At 40.0% G+C, this 21,657-nt stretch overlaps 1 protein-coding gene across 1 annotated transcript in view; it reads left to right on the top strand.

Annotated features, from left to right (window-relative positions):
* The window catches only part of CDHR2 (cadherin related family member 2), a 60,535-nt gene that overhangs the window by 19,642 nt on the left and 19,236 nt on the right, over positions 1–21,657 (top strand). The window contains exons 4-14 of the mRNA XM_087923164.1: positions 1,789–1,842; positions 2,376–2,465; positions 6,622–6,711; positions 9,659–9,784; positions 11,937–12,080; positions 14,446–14,521; positions 16,049–16,155; positions 16,324–16,554; positions 17,992–18,147; positions 20,658–20,828; positions 21,530–21,591. Of these exons, the coding sequence (XP_087779290.1) occupies positions 1,789–1,842; positions 2,376–2,465; positions 6,622–6,711; positions 9,659–9,784; positions 11,937–12,080; positions 14,446–14,521; positions 16,049–16,155; positions 16,324–16,554; positions 17,992–18,147; positions 20,658–20,828; positions 21,530–21,591 (1,307 nt within the window). The remainder of the gene's footprint in view (positions 1–1,788; positions 1,843–2,375; positions 2,466–6,621; positions 6,712–9,658; positions 9,785–11,936; positions 12,081–14,445; positions 14,522–16,048; positions 16,156–16,323; positions 16,555–17,991; positions 18,148–20,657; positions 20,829–21,529; positions 21,592–21,657) is intronic.

The following is a 21,657-nucleotide window of genomic DNA, read 5'->3' as shown; positions in this document are numbered from 1 at the left end:
TAAATTTATTGGAGGCAATCTCCTACTCACCCTAACAGAACTGAAGAAACTTATTGGATGAGAAGCAAAACATTTTTAAAGGAAAAAAACCAAGAAAATCCAGTTGCCACCTGGAATAAAACACCTCTGGGACACGATATGTAGGTGAATCTGAGCAATAATGAATTCATCCTTGAGGGAGGGAGCATTTCAACTTTTTTTAGAGAAGCTAGTGCACTTCTCCACAAAAAAACATTGCTGGACCTTGCCATTCTGGACAACTTTCAACTAGTTCCCCACATTTTCTTTTTAGGGAAAGTAGTTGAGAAGTTGGTGGCACCACAACTCTATAACTTCAGAGGGTGCTGAATGAAATGGATTATCTGGACTTCTTTCAATCAAGTTTCAGGCCTGGATGTGGGACATAAATACCATTTTTAAAGATTATCTTTGGTGAGACCAGGATGGGGAGACTGCATCCATTTTTGTTCTTCTTGATCTCTTGGTAGCTTCTGATACCATTGATCTTTTCAATACCATATCCATTAGGGCTGAGGGCTACAGTTTTGTGCTGCTCCCTATCGGTGTTGATAGGAAGCAAGAGGTCTCTTTTTTGTGGGTTGTCACAGCACTCTGGGCTCTTTCAACATCTACATGGAGTCACTAAGTGAGATCATCTGCCATTATGGAATGGTATATCACCAGTATGCTACCCAGGTATACATTTCCATCCTGGGTGAACTAAGTTATGCTATGTACATTCTTGAGGCCTGAGACAACTTGAGGTTGTGTGGGTTGCATGGGGAACAATGGGCTTCAGCTGAACCCTGGTAAGATGTAGTGGCTGTGGGTAGAGGGCTCCTCTGTAGGGGCATTTAGTATCTTTGGCCTTGGATGGGGTTGCAGCATCCTAGACGGACCTGGTGCCTAATCTGAGGAATCTCCTGGACTCACAACTCCTGCTTGAGTTGGCAGGCCTGGCTAGGAGGATCTTTGCTCAACTTTGTGTTGTGCACCAGTTACATCCTTTCCTGCCTAGGGAGGATCTCCACTCGGATATTCATTCCCTGGTCGTCTCTCATCTGGATCATTGCAATGCGCTCTACATGGGGTATCACGGAAGAGTATCCAGAAGCGTCAGCTGAGGAAGAACGTGGCTACACCAGCAATTCTGGATGCCCCAAGGATGGACATGTAACAGCTTTTATTAGCGCAGGTAGTGCTTGACTTACAACCACAACTGAGCCCAATATTTCTCTTGCTAAGTGAGACATTTGTTAAGTGAATTTTGTCCCATTTTAATACCTTCCTTGCCACATTTGTTAAGTGAATCCCTGCAGCTATTAAATTAGTAACCTGGTTGCTAAGTGAATCTGGTTTCCTCATTGACTTGGCTTGTCAGAAGCTTGCAAAAGGTGATCCCATGACCCCCTGGGACACTGCAATCGTCATAAGTACAAGTCAGTTGCCAAACATCTCAGTTTTGATCACACGATCACGGAGGATGCAGCAATGGCAGTAAGTGTGTGCAAAGCGGTCATAAGTCATTTTTTTTCAGTGCTGTTGCATCTGTGAACAGTCACTCAATGAACTGTTGTAAGTCGAGGACTACTTGCATATTATATCTTTGATACGTTTTTCTATGTTTATTTATTTATTAAATTTATATGCTGCCCATCTCACTCTCAAAAGCAATGAGATAGGCAGTAAATAAATACGACTTATTTATCAACCAGATTGAAACCAAAATATGATCATCATGCTGGCATTTTATTATTAAAGTACTTCTGCTTTGCACTTTATTTTCAGCAAATAAGATTTATTCCGCTCAATGCAAAAGTGACGGATGATGAAACTGTACCGGTAAGTAAAGTGATTTGTTGGGAGAAAGACAAATCTGGAGGGATACATGGGGCATAGAATCCCTATGGTAGCGTGCTATGATGGAGCATAGGGCAAAGAGGTGTATTTGCTACCACAGTGCTCACTTAGGAGCTAGAGCACAGTTTGAGCAAGCTACCCTTTGATTAATTCCACTGAGGGAAATCAAAATTAGTTATAACATTGAGAAAAGCCTACACGCAAACTCCACTAGATAGCCAGACGCAAAACCAAATGTAACAGCTGAAAACATTTCTGTGGTTGCGGTTTTTCTTATCCATTAACTTGCTGAGCTGCAACTGCTATTGTTGATGATTACATTTTTATATGCTGACTGCTGGAGTTTTGCCTCTGACTAGTCGAGTTTCAAGTCTTATACTTTTGGGTCCGGGGCCTGATCTGCCTCGTATATGGGTTATCATATCTGTACAGCCCTTTTCTACTTGTGAATGCTGAAGCCCTTCTATTTAGTCTTGTATATCATTAGTTTTTAACCTCTTCTTTCTTTTCAACAGACCTCTATAAAAATAACTATCATTGTAAATGATGGGAATGACAATAAACCAATATTCCAGAAGGAACCTTATCTGATAGATGTCCTTGAGGTATCTAATGTCCATATTTCTTTCTGCTCAAGTTCATGCTAGAAAGGTTGTTTATTTGTGACTGTGTGTACCATACAAATAATCCTCAAGTTACAATGGTAATTGGGACCAAAATATCCAATGCTAAGTGATGCAATCATAAAACATGTCATTACATGATCACATTGCTTAATGGAGGCTATTCTGACAATCCCTGTTGCCATTGTTAATTGAATCCCACTGGCCATTAGATGAAGACTCACACTGATCCAAGCTGTTCCAGTTTAGCCTTCCCATCCTAATCTGTGGAAAAGTAAGGCCCTCCTTCCTTTACCTCTTCATCAAGTCCCCCCACCAGTGGTGGGATTCAAAATTTGTTACTACTGGTTCTGTGGGCGTGGCTTGATGGCATAGCGTGGCTTGGTGGGCATGGCAAGGGAAGGATACTGCAAAATCTCAATTCCCACCCTACTCCAGGGGAAGGATATTGTAAAATCCCATTCCCTCCCCACCTCACTAACCTGCTTTCCAGCTCCGTTCTCCTGTGCAGGGCAACAAAAGAAGACCCAGCCGATCAGCTGGACTCGGGTGGCAGAGAATAGATGGGGGCAGGGCAAGTCACAGGTGATATTTGCCAGTTCTCTGAACTACTCAAAATTTCCACTACCGGTTCTCCAGAACTGGTGAGAAACTGCTGAATATCAGTTATGCCCCCCTCCCATCTGTCCCTCCCCTCCATCTCTCCCCTGCTGGCTTTGCACTTAGTGCAGCCTACTGCCTTATCCAAACATAACATGGGGCTGTCTTGTGGAGTTTTGAAGCCTTCCAAAGCCATGCAAGAATTAGAAATGAAGATAGGGGAGATGGAGGGGTGGGATTAAGCATTTCTGAGGTTATAAATGCAGGTGAGCTGCCAAATGTCAGAAGTTTGATTACATCACCATGAGTGTGCTACAACAGTTGTAACTTTGGAGACCAGACTAGAGGTGGTATTCAGCAGGTTCTGACCACTTCTGGAGAACCAGTAGAGGAAATTTTGAGTAGTTTGGAGAACCGGCAAATACCATCTCTGACTGGCCCCGCCCCCATCTATTCTCTGCCTCCCAAGTCCCAGCTGATTGGCTGGGTCTTCTTTCGTTGCCCTGCACAGGAGAACGGAGCTGGCAAACAGGTTAGTGGGGTGGGGAGGGAATGGAGATTTTGCAGTATCCTTCCCCTGTCACACCCCACAAAGCCATGCCCACTAAGCCATGCCTACAGAACTGGTAGTAAAAAATTTTGAATCCCACCACTGGACCAGACATAACTACCATTCATTCAGCATCCCCATAGCTTCTAAATTATCTCAAAAGAAATTATTGTTAACTGAAAATTATAAACATGCTAAATATTTTTTTAAAAAAATAAATCTGTACAATGATTGGCTATAGTTAGTCATGGGAGCAATGGAGATCAGGGGTGTGTGTGTTTTGAAAATGAGTTCAAAGAAATGCTATAGAGCTCACCACAAGCATGAATACAGGACAGATAACAGATAATCAGAGCTGGAAGGGACCTTGTAGGTCATTTAGTCCACCCCCCTGCCCAAGCAGGAGACACTACACCATTTCTGATAAATGGCAGTCCAATCTCTTCTTGAAAGTATCAAGTGAGGACCTCCCTGCCACTCACTGAAGCAGCTTCTCTTGTATTCAATTTCTGTGGGAACTAAAAAAAAGGGATTAACTCGTCACAACTACAAGGACATTATATCATTTGGATACCTATATTTGAGAAACAACTTCTGCATCCAACTCTGTCCACTTTGACCACACAAGTTCATTCTTACTGAACTCCTTTCTAACATAGTACTAGTTACTATGTCTACTGTTAGTCACTATGGCTACTGTTACAAACAAGGAATGAATGAAGGTACTTTGGGATGGGAGTAAGAAAACTGAGGAAAAATTGCTGTTTTAAATAGGTATTCTAAGGACTTGTTGGATGAAACAAGTAATAATTTATAAATCTGCAGGAGATTTAGATGGTATTTATAGTAGATTACTTAAATAATAATAGAGCCTGAACTGGCAAAATGTTAAATCTGTGTTGTGCAGCATGATCTGTATATTTAAAACAGCTTAGACAGAAAGCTTCATTGCCATGTCAATGGCAACTCTCCCCCTCCCCCAGCCTAATTGCTATCAAAATAATGGATTTTTAATATGATTGCAGCCAATTAAAAACAGCTTAATTCTCTTTTCCCTATATATTGCAACCCCAATTGGTGCAAAATAATTAATTAAATAAAGCTATACATTATTGTTTACACTGTAACTTAAACATAATGAATAATTAGGCTGTTTTCTTCAGACATTTTGATCTTGTCTCATTCCTTAGATGTTACCTCAAGTTTACTTCAACATGTAGAATGGTAGCTTTTGCAGGTTAGACTAACTAAACCTGAATGCTCTTTAAAAGTAATGAAATCAAGGAATAGAAAAAGTTGCTTGTTTTCTCCAGTGTCAGGACTGGATTGAGACACAGAATGAGCTGTTAGCCCTTATGTGGTGCTTCTTATGTCCCAGAGAAATAGCCCCACTTTATTCAAGCTTCTGCCCGTCAGAGATAGTGGACTGTAACTCCTCAATTGCCCTCCTGACTGAATTTTTGGTAGCTTCCAGTTCTTTGCATCTTCAGGACATCATGACTGGCATACTGTTCTGACCCAGGCTTCCTAAACAATAATTACGCACACACTTATTTTAAAAACAAGACTTATTTTATTGAAATGTTGAGAATTGTTTTCATTCCCAGCCAGAATTAATCTCAAACAGTCCCCTGAGATAAGCACACACTTTTCAGTTCTGTGAAGTGCTGCTAAAAACAGAAGTATCAAATAAACTAGAAAAGAAACCAACTGAAGTACAAAAAAAAAAACCCCAACCCAAGTACAAAGACCTTCCAGAATGACTCTGAACCGATCGAACTACTTTGCTTCCTGCAAAGGTTTCATCACCTTGGCCTGACCTTTATACCTTATGGTAGGGGCAATCACCTCCAAGCTTTACTCCTGAGTCACCCCTTTTGTTTCAGCTGCTCTTGCCTTCTAGCAGCTCTGTGCACACGCACACTGGGAACAGGCTCCCCTGAGTCCTATGCCTCGCTGCTGCCAGACTCCGAAGGCTCTGAAGGCAGCACTCCACTTCCAGATGGTCCTGGCTGTTAGGAATGATAGTCACCTAACAGTTGGGTTGGAAATATATAAACCAGGATAGTCATTTAATACTGTATCTTTAAGAGAATGCTGTAATGGTGATTGGCTGAGGTTCCTCCAACAGCCATAAGATGGAGCATTTACTGAACTTTGTTTATGATACTTGACTTTGTTTTTGGATTATCCCTGGACTGATACTAACTGCTTTAACCGTGTATGATTTGGACTGTTTGTTGGACTTTGTTTACCCGTTTACTGGAAGTAAAACCTACATTTTACTATTCAGTGTATCTATATGCTGGTCATGTGTTATTCAACATCACTCTCACTACGTTTCCCTGATTGCACTCATTCTCCTAACAAGGAATGCCTCAACACTGGCCCCATCTCTGCATCAGACGCAGGACCCTTGTCCAAGTCCTCTCCAGATTCCCTGACTGGTCCCCGTTTTCCCCACTGTCTGATTCCACTGCTGTTTGCATCAGCTGCCGGTGAATCACAACACATACATGGAAAAGGTTAAGGAAGAATGCCGTAACTTCTAATTTTGTCATTCTTTTTTTTTCTCAAATAACCAAGGGATTCACCTTATTAGATAATTTTTAATACGACGATGCTCTTTTCCAAGATAGTCAAGAGGAAGTACTTTGGACTTTACAACACCTCCTTCCTACTGATTAAAGCAGCCCAATTGCTTTAAAGTACTCAGTAATGGTGCCACTGTTTTAAAGAATGCACTAGTAGTTAATACAGCTCTTCAAGCAGTGGTATCTTTTTTTTCAGGTTCACTTTGTTTAATCAAAGCAGAAAAGTGTTGCGCTTGTGCGAGGTCCAAGGCAATTATTGAGAATAATTTTCAAAGCATGTGTGGTTCTGTTAATGGTTTGTATATTAGCTTTGGATATTATACGTAGCTTCTATTGCTCTTCCTTCAACTCACTCCAACCTTCAAGCCTGCAAACTGATTTAACTCTCTTCCAGAACACACCAATTGGTACCCCAATCTATCATGTGAAAGCTGTGGATCTTGACAGTGAAAATGCTGGATGGGTATCCTATAAAATCCTAGAGGTGAGTAGGACCCCCACAGTCACACTGAGGGGAGGATGCTGTACCCCTCATATGGTGAATCCTGGCAGATGCAAGGTGTGAGGTATGAACCATATTCAAGGTTGTCCATTGCTGGCATGATAATTCAAACCTGGCACTTTTGGGTAGGGTAATTTACACACCTACCTGTTTCTGGGCGTCCAGCAACCCATTTCCATTGAGAAAAACTGTCAAACTCTAGATCACATTATAGGCATTTTATAAGCTGAGTGCATATCTGATCCAATATCTGATCTTTTTTTACATAAACAATGCTGCGCTTCAATGGTTAGATTACCTAGAGATTGGTATCTGAATATAGACTTTTTTAATATTCATATTTTTCTGTGTTTTTTAATCTAAGTGAAAAGTTAATATATATTGCAAGTCCATGTATGATATGCCATATGCCAAATAGATAGATAGATGACACATAGATAGATAATAATGATGATGATGATAGATAGATAGACAGACAGACAGGCAGACACAGACAGACAGACAGATAGAGATGATGGATGGATGGAAGGATAGGATAGGATAGGACAGATAGATAGATAAATAGATAGCTAGATGATAGATAGATAGATAGATAGATAGATAGATAGATAGATAGATAGATGATAGATAGGTAGATAGGTAGATGATAGATGGATGGATGGATGGATAGATAGATAGATAGATAGATAGATAGATAGATAGATACCCTGTTTCTTCACAATACGGCCTCCCCCAATAGGAAGTCCCAGCATGTTTTATAAGCATGAAATGAAATTAAGCCCCTCCCCCAAATTAAGGCCTATATTAAAACATGCAAAATGTGGGGGAATGGTGGGGGGGGCTAGCCGTTAGGAAGTACTTTGTTGCACACACGGATATGGTGCTGCCTGCGTTGACCCCGATACGAAGTGCCCCACCAACACCGAGGTCAACATCCAAGCCGTCGCTGCCCGCCCGATGATGCAAGGTGGGGGGGAATTAAGTCAACCCCGAAAAGACAGCCTAGCCATTTTTTCAGGGCTCAGAAAAAATAAGACCTGGCCTTATTATATGAGAAACACGGTAGATAGATAGATAGATGATAGATAAATGATAGATAGATGATAGATAGATAGATAGATAGATAGATAGATAGATAGATAGATAGATGATAGATAGGTGATAGATAGATGATAGATGATAGATGATAGATACCCTGTTTCTCCCCCAAACCCCCCCCCCCAAGGGATAGATGTTTTATAAGCACGTGTTAAGCCCCTCCCCAAATGGCCTATATAAACCACCCGGGGGGGGGGGGGCCCGCCGGGGGGGGTGGGGGGCGGGGGGGGCCCGCCCCGGTTGGTTCCAAACATGTTCTCAAGCCCCCCCCCCCCCCCCCCCCCCCCCCCCCCCCCCCAAAAGAAGTGCCCCACTACACGGGCAACAGCTGCCCGCCGATGAGCAAGGTGGTGGGAATGCAACCCAAAAAAGCAGCCCGCCACTTTCAGGGCCAGAAAACAAGACCTGGCCCTTTTAATATAAAAACCAGATAAAAAAAAAAAAAAAAAAAGGGTAGATAGATTAGAGATGATAGATAGATGATAGAATACCTTTGATGCCACCCTTTTTCCAAAATTTTCAAGCCCAAAAAGTAGGGGGTGGCATATACAAAGCAGGTACACTTTTATACGTGAAAAATGCATAAAATAATAAAGTAGGAATAAACTGGTTTTCCAGCAGTATGCTATACTTTTTGTAAAAATTGTACATGATGATACATTACGAGTGCGAGTACGCGATAGAAATGCATACGCTAGGCATCGGCCTGAATGCTTCGCTCCTACTCTGCCCGATGCGTAGATTGCTAGCGTCGCCGCACCGCTTCGGCGCATGACCGATGTTGTAGATCTAGACGTCGAATTTTGTTTCTTTGTAAATTTTCTTTCTTCATAACTTGTTTCTCTAATAAAATATTTTTTTCAAAACTTCACAGTCCAAAAATTGGGGGGGTGGCTTATACAAAGGGGGTGCTTATACATGGGGAAATACGGTAGATAGATAGATAGATAGATAGATAGATAGATAGATAGATAGATAGATAGATAGATAGATAGATAGATAGATAGATAGATATGGGTGGATGGATGGATGGATAGATGATAGATAAATAGAGATAAGTGAATGTTCTGATGCTAGCATTTTGAACATATTCTAAGTAATGTTTGTCTAATGGCAGAAGATGCTTTATATCAAGGCCATTTAAAGACATCAGGTTAATTTACATAATCATAATGGAGAATTTTGATTAATATATATCTGTGAATTTGCATATTTGCATTAATAAAAATGGAATTAAAAATAAGATACATGCAGTACAAGAATTTCAAAGGTTAGTTGGACATGAGAATGTGTGAAGGTATTGAAAAATTGTTACTTTTTAAAATTGTAAATGGAATCTAGTTAAGACATATAGCTAGTTCTCGTCTTTCAGCCACAATTGGGATCAGAATTTCTCTTGCTAAGCGAGGCAGTTATTAAGTGAGTCCCACATAATTTTACACCCCTTTTTTTGCCATGGTTCTTAAGCAAATCACTGCAAGTGCTAAATGAATCAGACAGTTAATATGTGAATCCAGCTTCCTCCCCATTACTTTGCTCGTCAGAAGCCAGCTGGGTAGGTTAAAATGGTAATGGCATGAGCCTTGGCCACTGCAACCATTGTTACTAGATGTGGCTAGATAAGCTAAGAATTTAACTGACCACTGGAGAAGGTTATTTTACTGGTTGAGTCTGTTATAAATAGATATACTTCCCCCCACCATCAACTAATTTATAATATCTTCAGAACTTGCCACAAAGTCATCCTTGAGGAATGTGTATTTTATTCGAGGCAAAGTTTTGTGTTTTTTTTTGTAACCGTACATGTTTCTACCATGCAATTTCTTTACAGGTCATCCCAAACAATGCAGAGAATAATCAGCTTTTTAACATTCTGCAAAATGGCACTGTGGTGTTGAATGGCTCACTCAGTTACAACAATAAGAGCACTTTCTATCGAATCAAGATCTTTGCTACGGTGAGACTTAGAAATAGTCAGAGGCAGGGAAGGGATGATAATACCATTTCTGTGGAGAAGAAAAACTAGGTGCTTAATTGCCATGAATAAGGCACTGTGTATTGGTGTTCCAACAATTAGCCCATGAGTGTGCTAAGACTGCAACTCCTAGAATTCACATGTAGCAACATTTGTCTGATGAAAACTGGATAGGGGATTCCAGCATGAGTATTTCCCTCTCCATCTACGTCTTGAGCAGATTTTATTTGTACTATGACTAACAGTAGGGCAAGAACTAGATAGGATAATGTAGTATGGTTTGTTAAGTATTCTGTTGGCAATGCAGGTCCTAGATTAACCAAATCAGATTAGGAAACAGTGGGAAGGCACTGTTATAACTGAGACTGTCCTTCCTCCTCCTCCTCTGGATCTGCACCATGCTCACCAGTAACCAAGCAGATGCCCAGAATACAGAATCCCGAGGAGCTTTTCATCAACCTGGAGCACACTGGGAAGGGCTCCTTCTTCCTTCAAAGCACTGATAACTGAATGCAGCAGTACAGGAGTTGTGAAAATCATCAATCTGGAGGAAGCCAAGGATGACATTGACCACATCAGCAGGAAATAATGGCTGTCAACTATTGTGATGTTCCTAATGTCAAAAAATATTGTAGCACCCATTTGAAAAGCAGAAAGTTGTGGATAATAATGGAATATTTAGGTAGGGGTTTGGCTCTGTGTTTGCTCTATGCTGGCCATTTGATGAATTCCAGACTTGTAGGATGCTAAAGGAGATCTTGAAAAATCTTCAACAACTTCAGGAAAAGTTTAGGAATGAGATGTACATTGTAAATAACTATCTCTCTATCTGTACCTGCTTCAGTTTAAACGTTATTGCCATTGGGTGGGTGGGTGGGGTTAAAATCTGTTAAAACTACACAAAACCATTTCTTCTTTTGGTCTTCCCTCTCCCCTCTTCTCCACCCCTCAGAACCTTTCACAGAGATAGATTCCCAATTATTATTATCTTGCATTGACTGGGGTGATTAAAAATGTAGACCAATATATTTTTAGATATTGGATTGTGGAAGAGAGTTTGCTAGATTGTTTAGATATCGACAAACCTGTATAACAATTATATTTGGAAAACTTGGTTTATCTGGCAGATGCTGCATTTTAATTCAACTACATTTTAAGAGAAGTAATATCCTACATAAGATAAAGGTTTTAGAGAAACCATGTTTTTTTATAACATTATAGCCAAATGTCCAAATATATATATATTTAAGTTGTTTGGAGAGGAAAAGGGCAAGGAACAGAGAAGACAAATACATAAATGCTTTCACATAAAATCAATTAATTGTCCTTTCTAATTAAGTTACCTACCTGGGTAGTCTTGTTAAGTAGGTCTGAGAAAGAGTATCTTTCAATTCTTGATTTAGATTATTCCAAGAGATGAATTGAGATGGATTCTTCCATATTTATATAAAGCTAGCAAAAGCCAACCTCTTAGATAATATTTTTCCACAATGGTGTAATAAGATCAAGTTCTAAAATCATTGATTTAGATAGGCAATCAAAAAACTGTTTTTAAAAACCCTCCATCACTCTCAGTTCTAAGTTTACTATTCAGAACAATTAACCTATTACAGTTAGATACAGATCTAGAGCCTCTGTGGAGCAGTGGTTAGAATACAGTACTGCAGGCTACTTCTGCTACCTGCTGCCTGCCTGCAATTTGGCAGTTCAAATCCCACCAGGCTCAAGGTTGACTCAGTCCATCCTTCTGAGGTGGGTAAAGTGATGACCCAGATTGTTGGGGGCAAAAATGATGACCCAGATTGTTGGGGGAAAAAATGATGATCTAGATTGTTGGGGACTGACTCTGTAAACTGCTTAGAGAGGGCTGTAAAGCACTATAAAACAGTATATAATTCTAAGTACTATTGCTATTGCTATTGCAACACTATGAAAGAAGATCTTTAGATCCAGGTATTTATTCAGAAAAAAATCAGAACAGGTGTTTTTCAAGGTTTTTTTTATGGAAATGCAATCTTCTAGATGCTCTAGGTATGTTTTCAGTTACATCAAAATACAGGGATTCATCACAGTACAAACATAGATAGGTAAAATGTCAATTCAAATGACTTATGGTTGCTTCTGTCTATTATAGGACAATGGGGGAATGTGGGACGGTTCTTTTATCAAGCAGAACAATACGGCGTATATATCTGTGACAGTTATTGATGTACCAGATCTGGATCCAGGGTTTTTGGGAGAGCCATATGTGGCCTCAGTCTCAGAGAACTGCCCTCTGGTAAGAATTTTTTCACCTGTATATGACAAAACCCAACACCTTCCCTAGATACAGTAAAATTATCACCTTTTGTGTGTGTGTCTATATATATCTATATATGAATTTGTATTCTCAGAATGAAGCTATGTCCATCCCTACAGCCTGAACACAGTAAGCAAGAATAGAATAGGGTCATATCAATCAGTTAATCCCAGAGAGTGGATTATGAGTGGTAGACATGATCTGGCCTCTTGAGTACCTTAATACTGCCACCAAACTGACCCTGGCTTTCAAATCATAAATTTCAAAATTTCCTACTAAATCCATTTGGGGGCTAAGCATAGTAAAATCACGAGATGGCATTGAATTAAAAATATAAACAGAGGCATTATATTGAAAGCCTACATAATTCAAATATATTTCCTTCTAAAATTCCTCAGTAGGTAGCTCCACAATTCCCATGGAGAAGATTCTGCTTTATCTTCTAGAGTGAGGAGATTTTTTTTCCCCTCCAAAATCAGAAATCATTGGCAGGTTGATTCAGAAAGTTGGTCGTTCCATTTTGGCCTGGCAAGCAATTTATTTCCTTGTGAACAGCAAAGCAGTTTCCTGCATGAAATGTCTTTGCGTATTAGTAGCGCAGGTTGGTAGTTGTGTTGTTTGTTTGAACTCTGAGCTTGGCAAGTTGGTTGCAAATGTTTCACCTCCATTCAAGGAGACATCTTCAGTGCACTTTGGATTGTACACAGTTGCAAGCACCTTAAGTCATGCATCATTGCAAGCACTGTAAGAAGTAGTAGACAAGAGCCACATGAATTCCCACATGTGCTGCCAAACAGCTTTTTACCTTATATCTAAAGGGCTGTATACTACTACCTCATTTATCCTAGTCCTACATCATGCTAGTTTTCATTGGTGCATGGAAACTAGTGGAGTGCCAGTGGCATTAATCCAAATTTTATATAATGTACAGCTCATTTCGTGGTTGCTGAAGTTTTTAATCACTTTTACAGATAACTCATCAAAGCATGAATCACTATAGTCAGAATTTTATTCTCCAAGATAAATTGCAGCTGTCATATCAGACAAAGATATACAAATACCCCAGTCTTCTGTATATTGAGATCATCATCAGAGAAGCCAATGTATATTGATATACATTGACCACCACATAGCATTTTTTATTAAGCTGCAAAGTTCAGTATTGTAATATAACCCTGACAAGAGCAGCCTGTGAGGAAGAGGAGGATTTTTTAAAAAGAAAAGTGGATATTGTGACATCACATCTAAGATCTCATTTTAAAAAAGACAGAGGGAAGTTAATAGTTATAACAGGTGGTGAAATCCAGTTCTGTGTTCGTGAATCCTCATTTTGCCTCTGTGTCCTTTCCCTTGAGAACAAAAAATGTTACAGGTGACAAATTCCTTGTGTCAAATCATGTTTGCCCAAACAATGTATTCATCTTCTACCAGTCACTTGGTTCTAGTATTTTTTTTATATAATCCAAAGTAAACACACTGAATATATGCTTGATCTAATTCCTCTTCCTGCAAGTCAACCTGGTGACATCTTTAAGTTTTAAATGTCATCAATATTTGCTTCCAAAATGAATCTGAATGAAAGTACATAGTATATGACTTCATGCTGACAAAATGTTTTTTAAAAACCAGCCAGAGCAGATTCTTGAGTGCTTTTCCATTGCTTCTTGTCATAGACATGGAATAACTTTATTGTCACTTTGAATGTACACCGATTGGCACACATTAAAATGAAAATTCATTGCGTACAGCTCTCAAAGGGTCTCCATCTCCAATATACACTACATAAACATGACAAAATAAATAAAACACAAAATTATGCATATACCCACATACGTTATATGACGCAGAGAAACAATACGGTCTAGATCCAATGTATACATGTACTTGTGGTGAGAGAAATGAATCTTGCACATTTACCAGATGGATGGCATAGAGAAGCTGTTATAGTCTGGAAGTCCTGCTAGAAATACTTCAAAACCTCTTCCCAGAGGGGAGCAACAGAAACAGACCGTAAAGTGGGTATGTGGGTTCTCTAACAATGCTTTGAGCTCTAAGCACATAGCACTTATAAGCAGCATCCTGAACAAATTGTCTCCTGGAGACCAAGACAGAATTGCTTTTTTAGACACCTGAAATTATTTTCCTGATCAGCAATGATTTATCTAGAAGGTGGATCGCTTTATTTCCTTGTTGGAAGATGGTTTATCTTTTATTTCTTTTTTATAAAGCTAGAATTGTGCACAGCTGCAAGAGTTGATGAACACATTGGCAAATCAGGTTCTTTCTTTACATACTGTGTGGGTACAAAATAGGTTGTATCTAATTCAGGCTTTCTTCTTTCTAGGGCACTCCTGTAATGACAGTCCTGGCCATTGACAAGGACAAAGATGTGAATGATGTAATCCTTTACAGTGTCGTCAGTGAGTAAAGAGTCTGGGGAAGAGGGGTATCAGATGTGCAGACAGTTTATGATTCCTGTTGTCTACAACCATAAAATTAATTATGCATATGCCTCTAATTTTTAATTACTATATTGATACTTTATGTCTACAAAATGCAGAGCAACACCCTTATGCTTAGGAAATCATAGCTGATGTTCAGTCCTTTTCTGACACATTACAGCAGAAAGCCTGGCACCTATCACATTCTTCCCAAGTTGTCTTCTTGGTTTCCTTTGCATTATAACTTTTCCCACAGTCAGATAATGTCTTCTATGTATATTGAACTTACGTTCTCACAGTCAACTGTTTATCCATGCGATGGACAGCTCCAGAAATAGTCTCATCGCTTAATCTTGACCATGGGTGGGCTGCTGGGGGTTCGCAAGGTTCAGGAGAGCCCCTACCTAGCTAAGATTCTGTGCAGTTCGAAGAACACCCAGATGCCACTCCTGGCTGGCCCTACCCATCCTTCCCCTTCCCTCCCAGGAGTCCCCACATGGCCCATTTTGGATGCAGGTAAGTGCAGGGTGCGTGAGGCGGCTTGGGGAGGGCAAAAAATAGGCCTCCTGGAAGATTGGGAAGGCAAAAATGGCCTCCCTGGACTCCAGAGGCTCTCTGGAAGCCGGAAATGGGCCCCTTTCTGGCTTCCAGAGAGCCTCTGGAATCCAGGGAGGCCGTTTTTGCCCTCCCAGAGGCTCAAAAAAAGCATCTGAAGCCCGGGGAGAGCAAAAAAAGTCCCCCCCGCGCCATGGTGTAGGAGGCCAAGTAGGCCACGCCCACCATGGCCATGCCTACCAAGCAAAGAGGCAGAGAACCCTTTGCTAAAATTTTTGAAGCCCACCCCTGAACTTGACTATGTTGGATGACTGCAATCTTAAACCTTTTCTTGCCTCTCCATCCCAAGAGTAGGAGGAAAAGGGTGTCAAAGGGTCTGGTTGGGGTCCTATAACATACCAAGAGGTTAGAAAATTGTTCTTATACAAAAGATGCTTTTTTCATGAGCAAACTGTGCTTTCTTGTTTTTTCTTTGAAGACATTTCACTTCTCATCCAAGAAGCTTCTCCAGCTCTGATTGGATGGTGGGGAATGGAAGGATTTATATTCCTTGTAGACAGCTGGTCATTTGCATCTTTTTAGAGGGCCGTTAAGGACACTTGGAGGTTTATCTGTGTCCTCAGGGTCACCTGAGTACTGCTCCTGGTTCCTGTAGTCTGCAAGGAACATAAATCCTTCCATTCCCCACTATCCTGTCAGAGCTGAAGAAGCTTCTTGGATGAGAAGCAAAATGTCTTCAAAGAAAAAACAAGAAAGTCCTGTTGCCTCATGAAAAAACCATCTTTGGGACAAGTATGATCTGGATGACTGAGAATCTCTACAGCCTCTTACAAAAGCACACCCCTCTCTTCAAGTCCAAATTAAAAGCCGAACACAATGGCCATCCTTGGTGAAGGATTAACTTGTTCAACACTGCTGATAAGACACTTTTCTGATTATCTCTCTCTCTAGATGCCAGCGGCCTCTTTACAGTGAACCAGTCCACAGGAGTCATCACTGTGAGTAGTAACCTGGACCGAGAAGGTGTGCCAGGTGAAGAGGTGCAATTTCAGATTGTTGTGAGTAGCAAAGCAGCCCTGGGAAAGGGTTGGTCTATGTCTTCCTCTACCCCTACTTTTTGTCAAAGGCCTGTTAGTATACGAAAATATTTTAGTATACAAAAGCATCAAATTACTAAACTAAGTAGACCTACTAAACTAAGCGATCTCTCTTGTTTCAATGGACAGGCTCGAGAAAAAAACTTGAACATTTACCATGAAGTGGCACAAGTGACCTCCCAGGTGACCATCCACATCAATGATGTCAACGATAACAAACCTCAGTTTTATTTGTGCACGGGTCCACCCTGCAACTTCAAGGGCCCCACAGAGGTCAATTTTTCAGGTCAGATCGAGGAACATGCTTCCGCTAGAACACCTGTGACCAACCTCAGCATTGTAGCCTATGATCCTGACAAGGTGAGGGTTTGGGGATTTTGTTAGCTTTTGATCTGTTTCAAATGCTCTAGGTGGGATTACATGGTGGATTCCTATAGTGTAGTTTATCCCCACAACAAGCACCCCTGCAAAGTAGATTGGGCTGACAGCCACCAAATGTCCCCTAGTCACTCCATGATTTTCCATGGGGGAGTGTGGAAACACCTTGGGTCTTTCCAATTCTAGTGTAACACTTTAAACTGCTACATAACAGTGGATGAATTAGACATCTTCATGTAGTTCGTACAAAGCTAGAGTAAAACATATCAGTTCAGAACAAGGCTGGATGTATTTTAATGGTGGGATTCAAATGTTTTACTACTGGTTCTGTGGGAGTGGCTTGGTGGGTGTGGCAGGGGAAAGATACTGTAAAATCTCCAGTCAGAGGTGGCATTTGCAGATTCTCTGAACTACTCAAAATTTCCGCTACCGGTTCTCCAGAACTGGTCAGAACCTGCTGAAGACCACCTCTGATGTGATTGACCTTCTAGCAAAACCAGCCTGCTGCTTCATTCACTGAAAACTAGGAGTTTGAATTTGGACTAAAGGCAGATTTAAATTTTTTTGACCAATTAGAACGTAACAGAATTAGGCTAAGCGGCACTGGATCTCCTTGGTATTTGGATTGGAGACTGCCATGAAATAATTACGTTGTAGACTAAATTAGAAAGTTAAAAATTATTAAACCTTCGGAAGAAAGCAATGGCAGAATATTACCATGCTTTGCCAAAAAAGCCTTTATGAAGACATGTCTATGAAGTCACTAGAAGTTGAGTTTGGCACTGGTAGAAAATTGTCTATGTGCCTGTCTGTTTGAGGCAGTGGAATCCACATATTTCTTTAATTTCTCTTTAATGATGAACATATTTCATATCGTCCCACTGAATTTGCCAATACAGCAGTATAATCCCACAAATGAGCTGGGAAAAGTTCATTGTTGTGTTCGCTGAAATCAGGTCATTCCAGTTAAATGGTAAGAGAATCAATCATTGTTTTTTTTGCCAGCAGTAACTTCTCTCTTTTACTTGTTTTAAATATACTTATTGAATGTTCGTCTGCATTCAGAACACAAGCTAACTGTTCAACTAATTACTTTGGCTCATTTGATAAAATATTTTAATGTGCTTTATTGTGACATTGAGAGGTAGGTCAATGTCACTCCAAGATCATTAGTCTTTTGCTTTTCTAGGAGATTGTTACAAAAATCTTGTTTCACAACTGAAATTTTGCAGCTCCAGGAAAATTCAGGAGTGAATGCAGGCAAAAAGAAAAAAGAAAAGAAAAGAAAACCAATACACTACTACCTGCTATCTTCTATTGCCAAAAATCCCAACCAGCTGTCACTCCCCTGGCTGGTACTAATCAATTCTCCTGGTTGATAGAGTTCTTTCGGAATGTCCTGTCTTTTCTATTGAACAGGGTGAAAATGGAACTTTCCAGCTGTCTCTGAGAGGCCCTGATGCACTGGCATTCACAGTGTCACCCAGGCAGATTGTAAATGAAGGCACTGTTCAAGTGCTAGTCAGAAATTCAAGCCTTGTGGATTTTGAAACTACAACTACTATGAGTGTGGAGGTGAGAAAAATAGAAAGGTAAATGTAACCAAAATCAACACTTTAATAATCTTTCCTCTGAGCACTGAATTACTCCTTAGACAGCTTTATTGTAGATGATGTAAGTGGGGAATACCTGGTACATTTGCATCTATACTCTGCAGATCTCAGACTATATGGAAACTGGTACTACTATGAATCGTGCAACCAAATAATCCCCATCTAGCTGCTGCCAAGGATATGGCTATCCCTTCTTCACAAATGTCAAGAATTAATTAATTAATTCCCCATCTGGCTGTGGGGCTACTCTAGATAATAAGTGTAGATCTGAACTTGGGGAATGGGAAAGAATGATGAGCCATTAAGCATAAGAAAGGAAACTTAAAACAATCCTGGTTTTATTTTTTATTTTATTTTATTTTATTTTATTTGGTTTGTCAATTGCTTACAAGATAATAGGTATAAGTACAAACATAGTTATGAATAAATGGATACATATAAGAAGAATAAAAGAAACAATAGGACAGGGACGGTAGGCACTTTGGTGCACTTAGGCACGCTCCCTGCAGACCTCTTAGGAAAGGGGTGAGGTCAATAGTAGACAGTCTAAGGTTGAAGTTTTGGGATTTGGGGAAGAAACCACAGAGTCAGGCAGAGTATTTCAGACATTGACCACTCTGTTGCTGAAGTCGTATTTCCTGCAATCAAGTTTGGTGTGATTAACCTTGAGATTGTATCTATTGTGTGCTCTTGTATTGTTATGGCTGAAGCTGAAGTATTCATTGACAGGTAGGACATTGCAATGTATAATTTTATATACTATACTTAGATCAGACTGAAGGCAGCATAGTTCTAGGTTTTCTAGGTCTAGAATTTCAAGTCTGGTGGCATAAGGTATTCTGCAACGAGTAGAGGAATGGAGAACTCTTCTTGTGAAATATTTCTGGACTTTCTCAACTGTATTAATACGTAATGCGGGTTCCAGACTGATGAGCTGTATTTGAGTATTGGTCTAGCAAATGTTTTGTATGCTCTAGTTATTAGTGTAATATTACCAGAGAAAAAGCTACATAAGATTAGGTTAACAACTCTTAATGCCTTTTTGGCTATGTAGTTACAGTGGGCTCTAGCACTTAGATCATTAGAGATGAGTACTCCAAGATCCTTGACAGAGTTTGGATCATCAACAAGGTCTTGACTATTCAGCCTGTATTTTATTTTCTGATTTTTTTTGCCAATATGTAAGACAGAGCATTTATTTATTGAGATTTGAAGTTGCCATTTGTTTGACCATTCTGATACATAGTTGAGGTCTTTTTGAAGGATAACAGTATTGTCTGTGGTGTTGAATAGCTTTACATAATCAGCAAAGAAAATGCAGTTGCTCTTAATATGACCACAGAGGTCATTTATGTAGAGTATGAAAAGAGTTGGTCCTAGAACACTGCCTTGGGGGACACCACTGTTGACAGGTACAGAATTTGATAGGACGCTCCCAATTTTGACCATCTGTTGTCTGTTTGACAGGAATGCTTCTATCCAGTTGTACAGGTGTCCAGAGATACCGTAAGATTTTAGTTTTAGGAGTAGTTTGTTGTGTATCACTGAATCAAAAGCTTTACAGAAGGCTATGTAGACTGCATCTATTGCTTTGCCCTGATTGAGTTGTGTCATCCATACATTTTTTGCAGATTACAGGGTAGTTTTTTCCTGAAACCAAATTGTTTATTAGAGAGTAGGTTGTTTGTCTCTAAGTGGAGGATGATGGATTGATTAACAATTGATTCCGTGAGTTTACAGGTGACGCAGCATAAAGAGATTGGTCTGTAATTTTCAACTAGGCTGGGGTCTCCCTTTTTGAAGATGGGGGTGACCATGGCTTGTGACCATAGTTTTGGCAAGAAGCTGGTCCTGAAAGATTTTTCAAAGATTATGCTTAGAGGTTCGGCTATGGCAGTGGATAGCTTTTTTAAGAAGTAGGCACATATTCTGTCCAGTCCAATAGATGGAGATGGTTTTAGATTGCATAGTGCTTTTTCAACATTACCTTCTGTAAAATCGATATGTATTAGATCATTGTAGTTATCTGTGGATTGACTAGGAAATACTGGGCATGATCCATTGCTGTTTACAAATACTGAGCCAAAGAATTTGTTAACGAGGTTGGCTTTAATGGTGTCGTCATTGCAGTCTTTACCATTAGGTCCTTTCAGGGCTGGGATGGACCAGGTTTGATTCTGTTTGGTATAAGATTGAGTGGTTACAATTCTATCCAGTGACACAGCATCTCTTCTGTTTCTTGATCTTGCTTACCTCAAAGGGGCTAATGGGCTAAACAATGTGCATGAATGCCTGTTTCTACCTGAGACAGTAAGATTCATCCTGAAGGAAATTCTCTTCTGGTTATCAGCCTTTATTCATTGATTCACTGATTCATTGATTCATTCAATTTCTATGCCACCCATCTGACTGATACAGTGACTCTTATACATGAGATGAGTTTATTAATTTGATGCTTTTGTATGCTAACAGATTATAGCAAATGATACTAGTGGAAGGAGAGTTGATTGCTGTTCTTTTGCCACGGTGACCATCCATCTTATTGACATCAATGATCACAGGCCTGAATTCAGACAGACTGATTACAAGCTCTTGGTATTGGAAGACAGCCCGCCTGGTTCCATTGTAGCTTCTAATATTACAGTAAGAAAACTCTATGTCTTTTGGGACTCTTGGTGCTAAAGACAATGGAGATAGAAGGGCCTATTACCTCTAGGACTTTATGGCTGTTTTACACCCGTAGGATATTATGCTCAGTGGTGGGATTCAACCAGTTCGCACCGCTTCAGGAGAACCGGTTGTTGGTGAACTGGTTGTTGGAAGAAATCATTAGGGCAGAGAACCAGTTGTTAAATTATTTGAGTCCCACCACTGATTATGCTCCTTGTTTCTCCACAACCTGCATATTTCTTTAACCTTCCATTTAGTCATGTCCAATTCTCTGGAAAAGTCCCTGTAGTTTTCTTGGAAAGGTTTGCCGTTGCCTCCTTCCAAGGATTGAGAGAAAGTGACTAGCCCAAGGTCACTAAGATGGTTTGTGACCTAAAACAAGACTAGAACTCACAGTCTCCTGGTTTCTAGACTGATGCCAACCCCTACACCAAAATGATTCTCTATCCTGCACATACTGTAGATATATTTCCATTTTTCTTCTATAAATGTAGCAACAAATGATTTGGCTTTAAGATCTGCTATAAATTCCTTCAAAGCAATTACAGTATTTATTAGTAGAAATGAAACCTATTTATATCCCAATTCTCTCCTTCCTGAGTTGCAGACTTCAAATCCTGAAGAACCCATGATAAACTAACTGTTTCTTCTTCTTTCTTTCTTTTTTTTTGCAGGCCATTGATCCAGATAGTGGAAAGTTTGGAGAGATCACCTACCAGTTACTGCCTAAGAGCATGTAAGTATATACAGTGCAATAATTAGCAGAGGAATAGAAAGAGCATGCGTCACCGTTTTCTTGCTA

This window comes from Pseudonaja textilis, chromosome 2 (assembly GCF_049901715.1).
Source record: "Pseudonaja textilis isolate UNSWEBS1 chromosome 2, rPseTex1.2, whole genome shotgun sequence".
NCBI classification, from domain to species: Eukaryota; Metazoa; Chordata; class Lepidosauria; order Squamata; family Elapidae; genus Pseudonaja; species Pseudonaja textilis.
The sequence above is the reverse complement of the archived record's forward strand: the minus strand, read 5'-3'. Positions and strand labels throughout refer to the sequence as shown.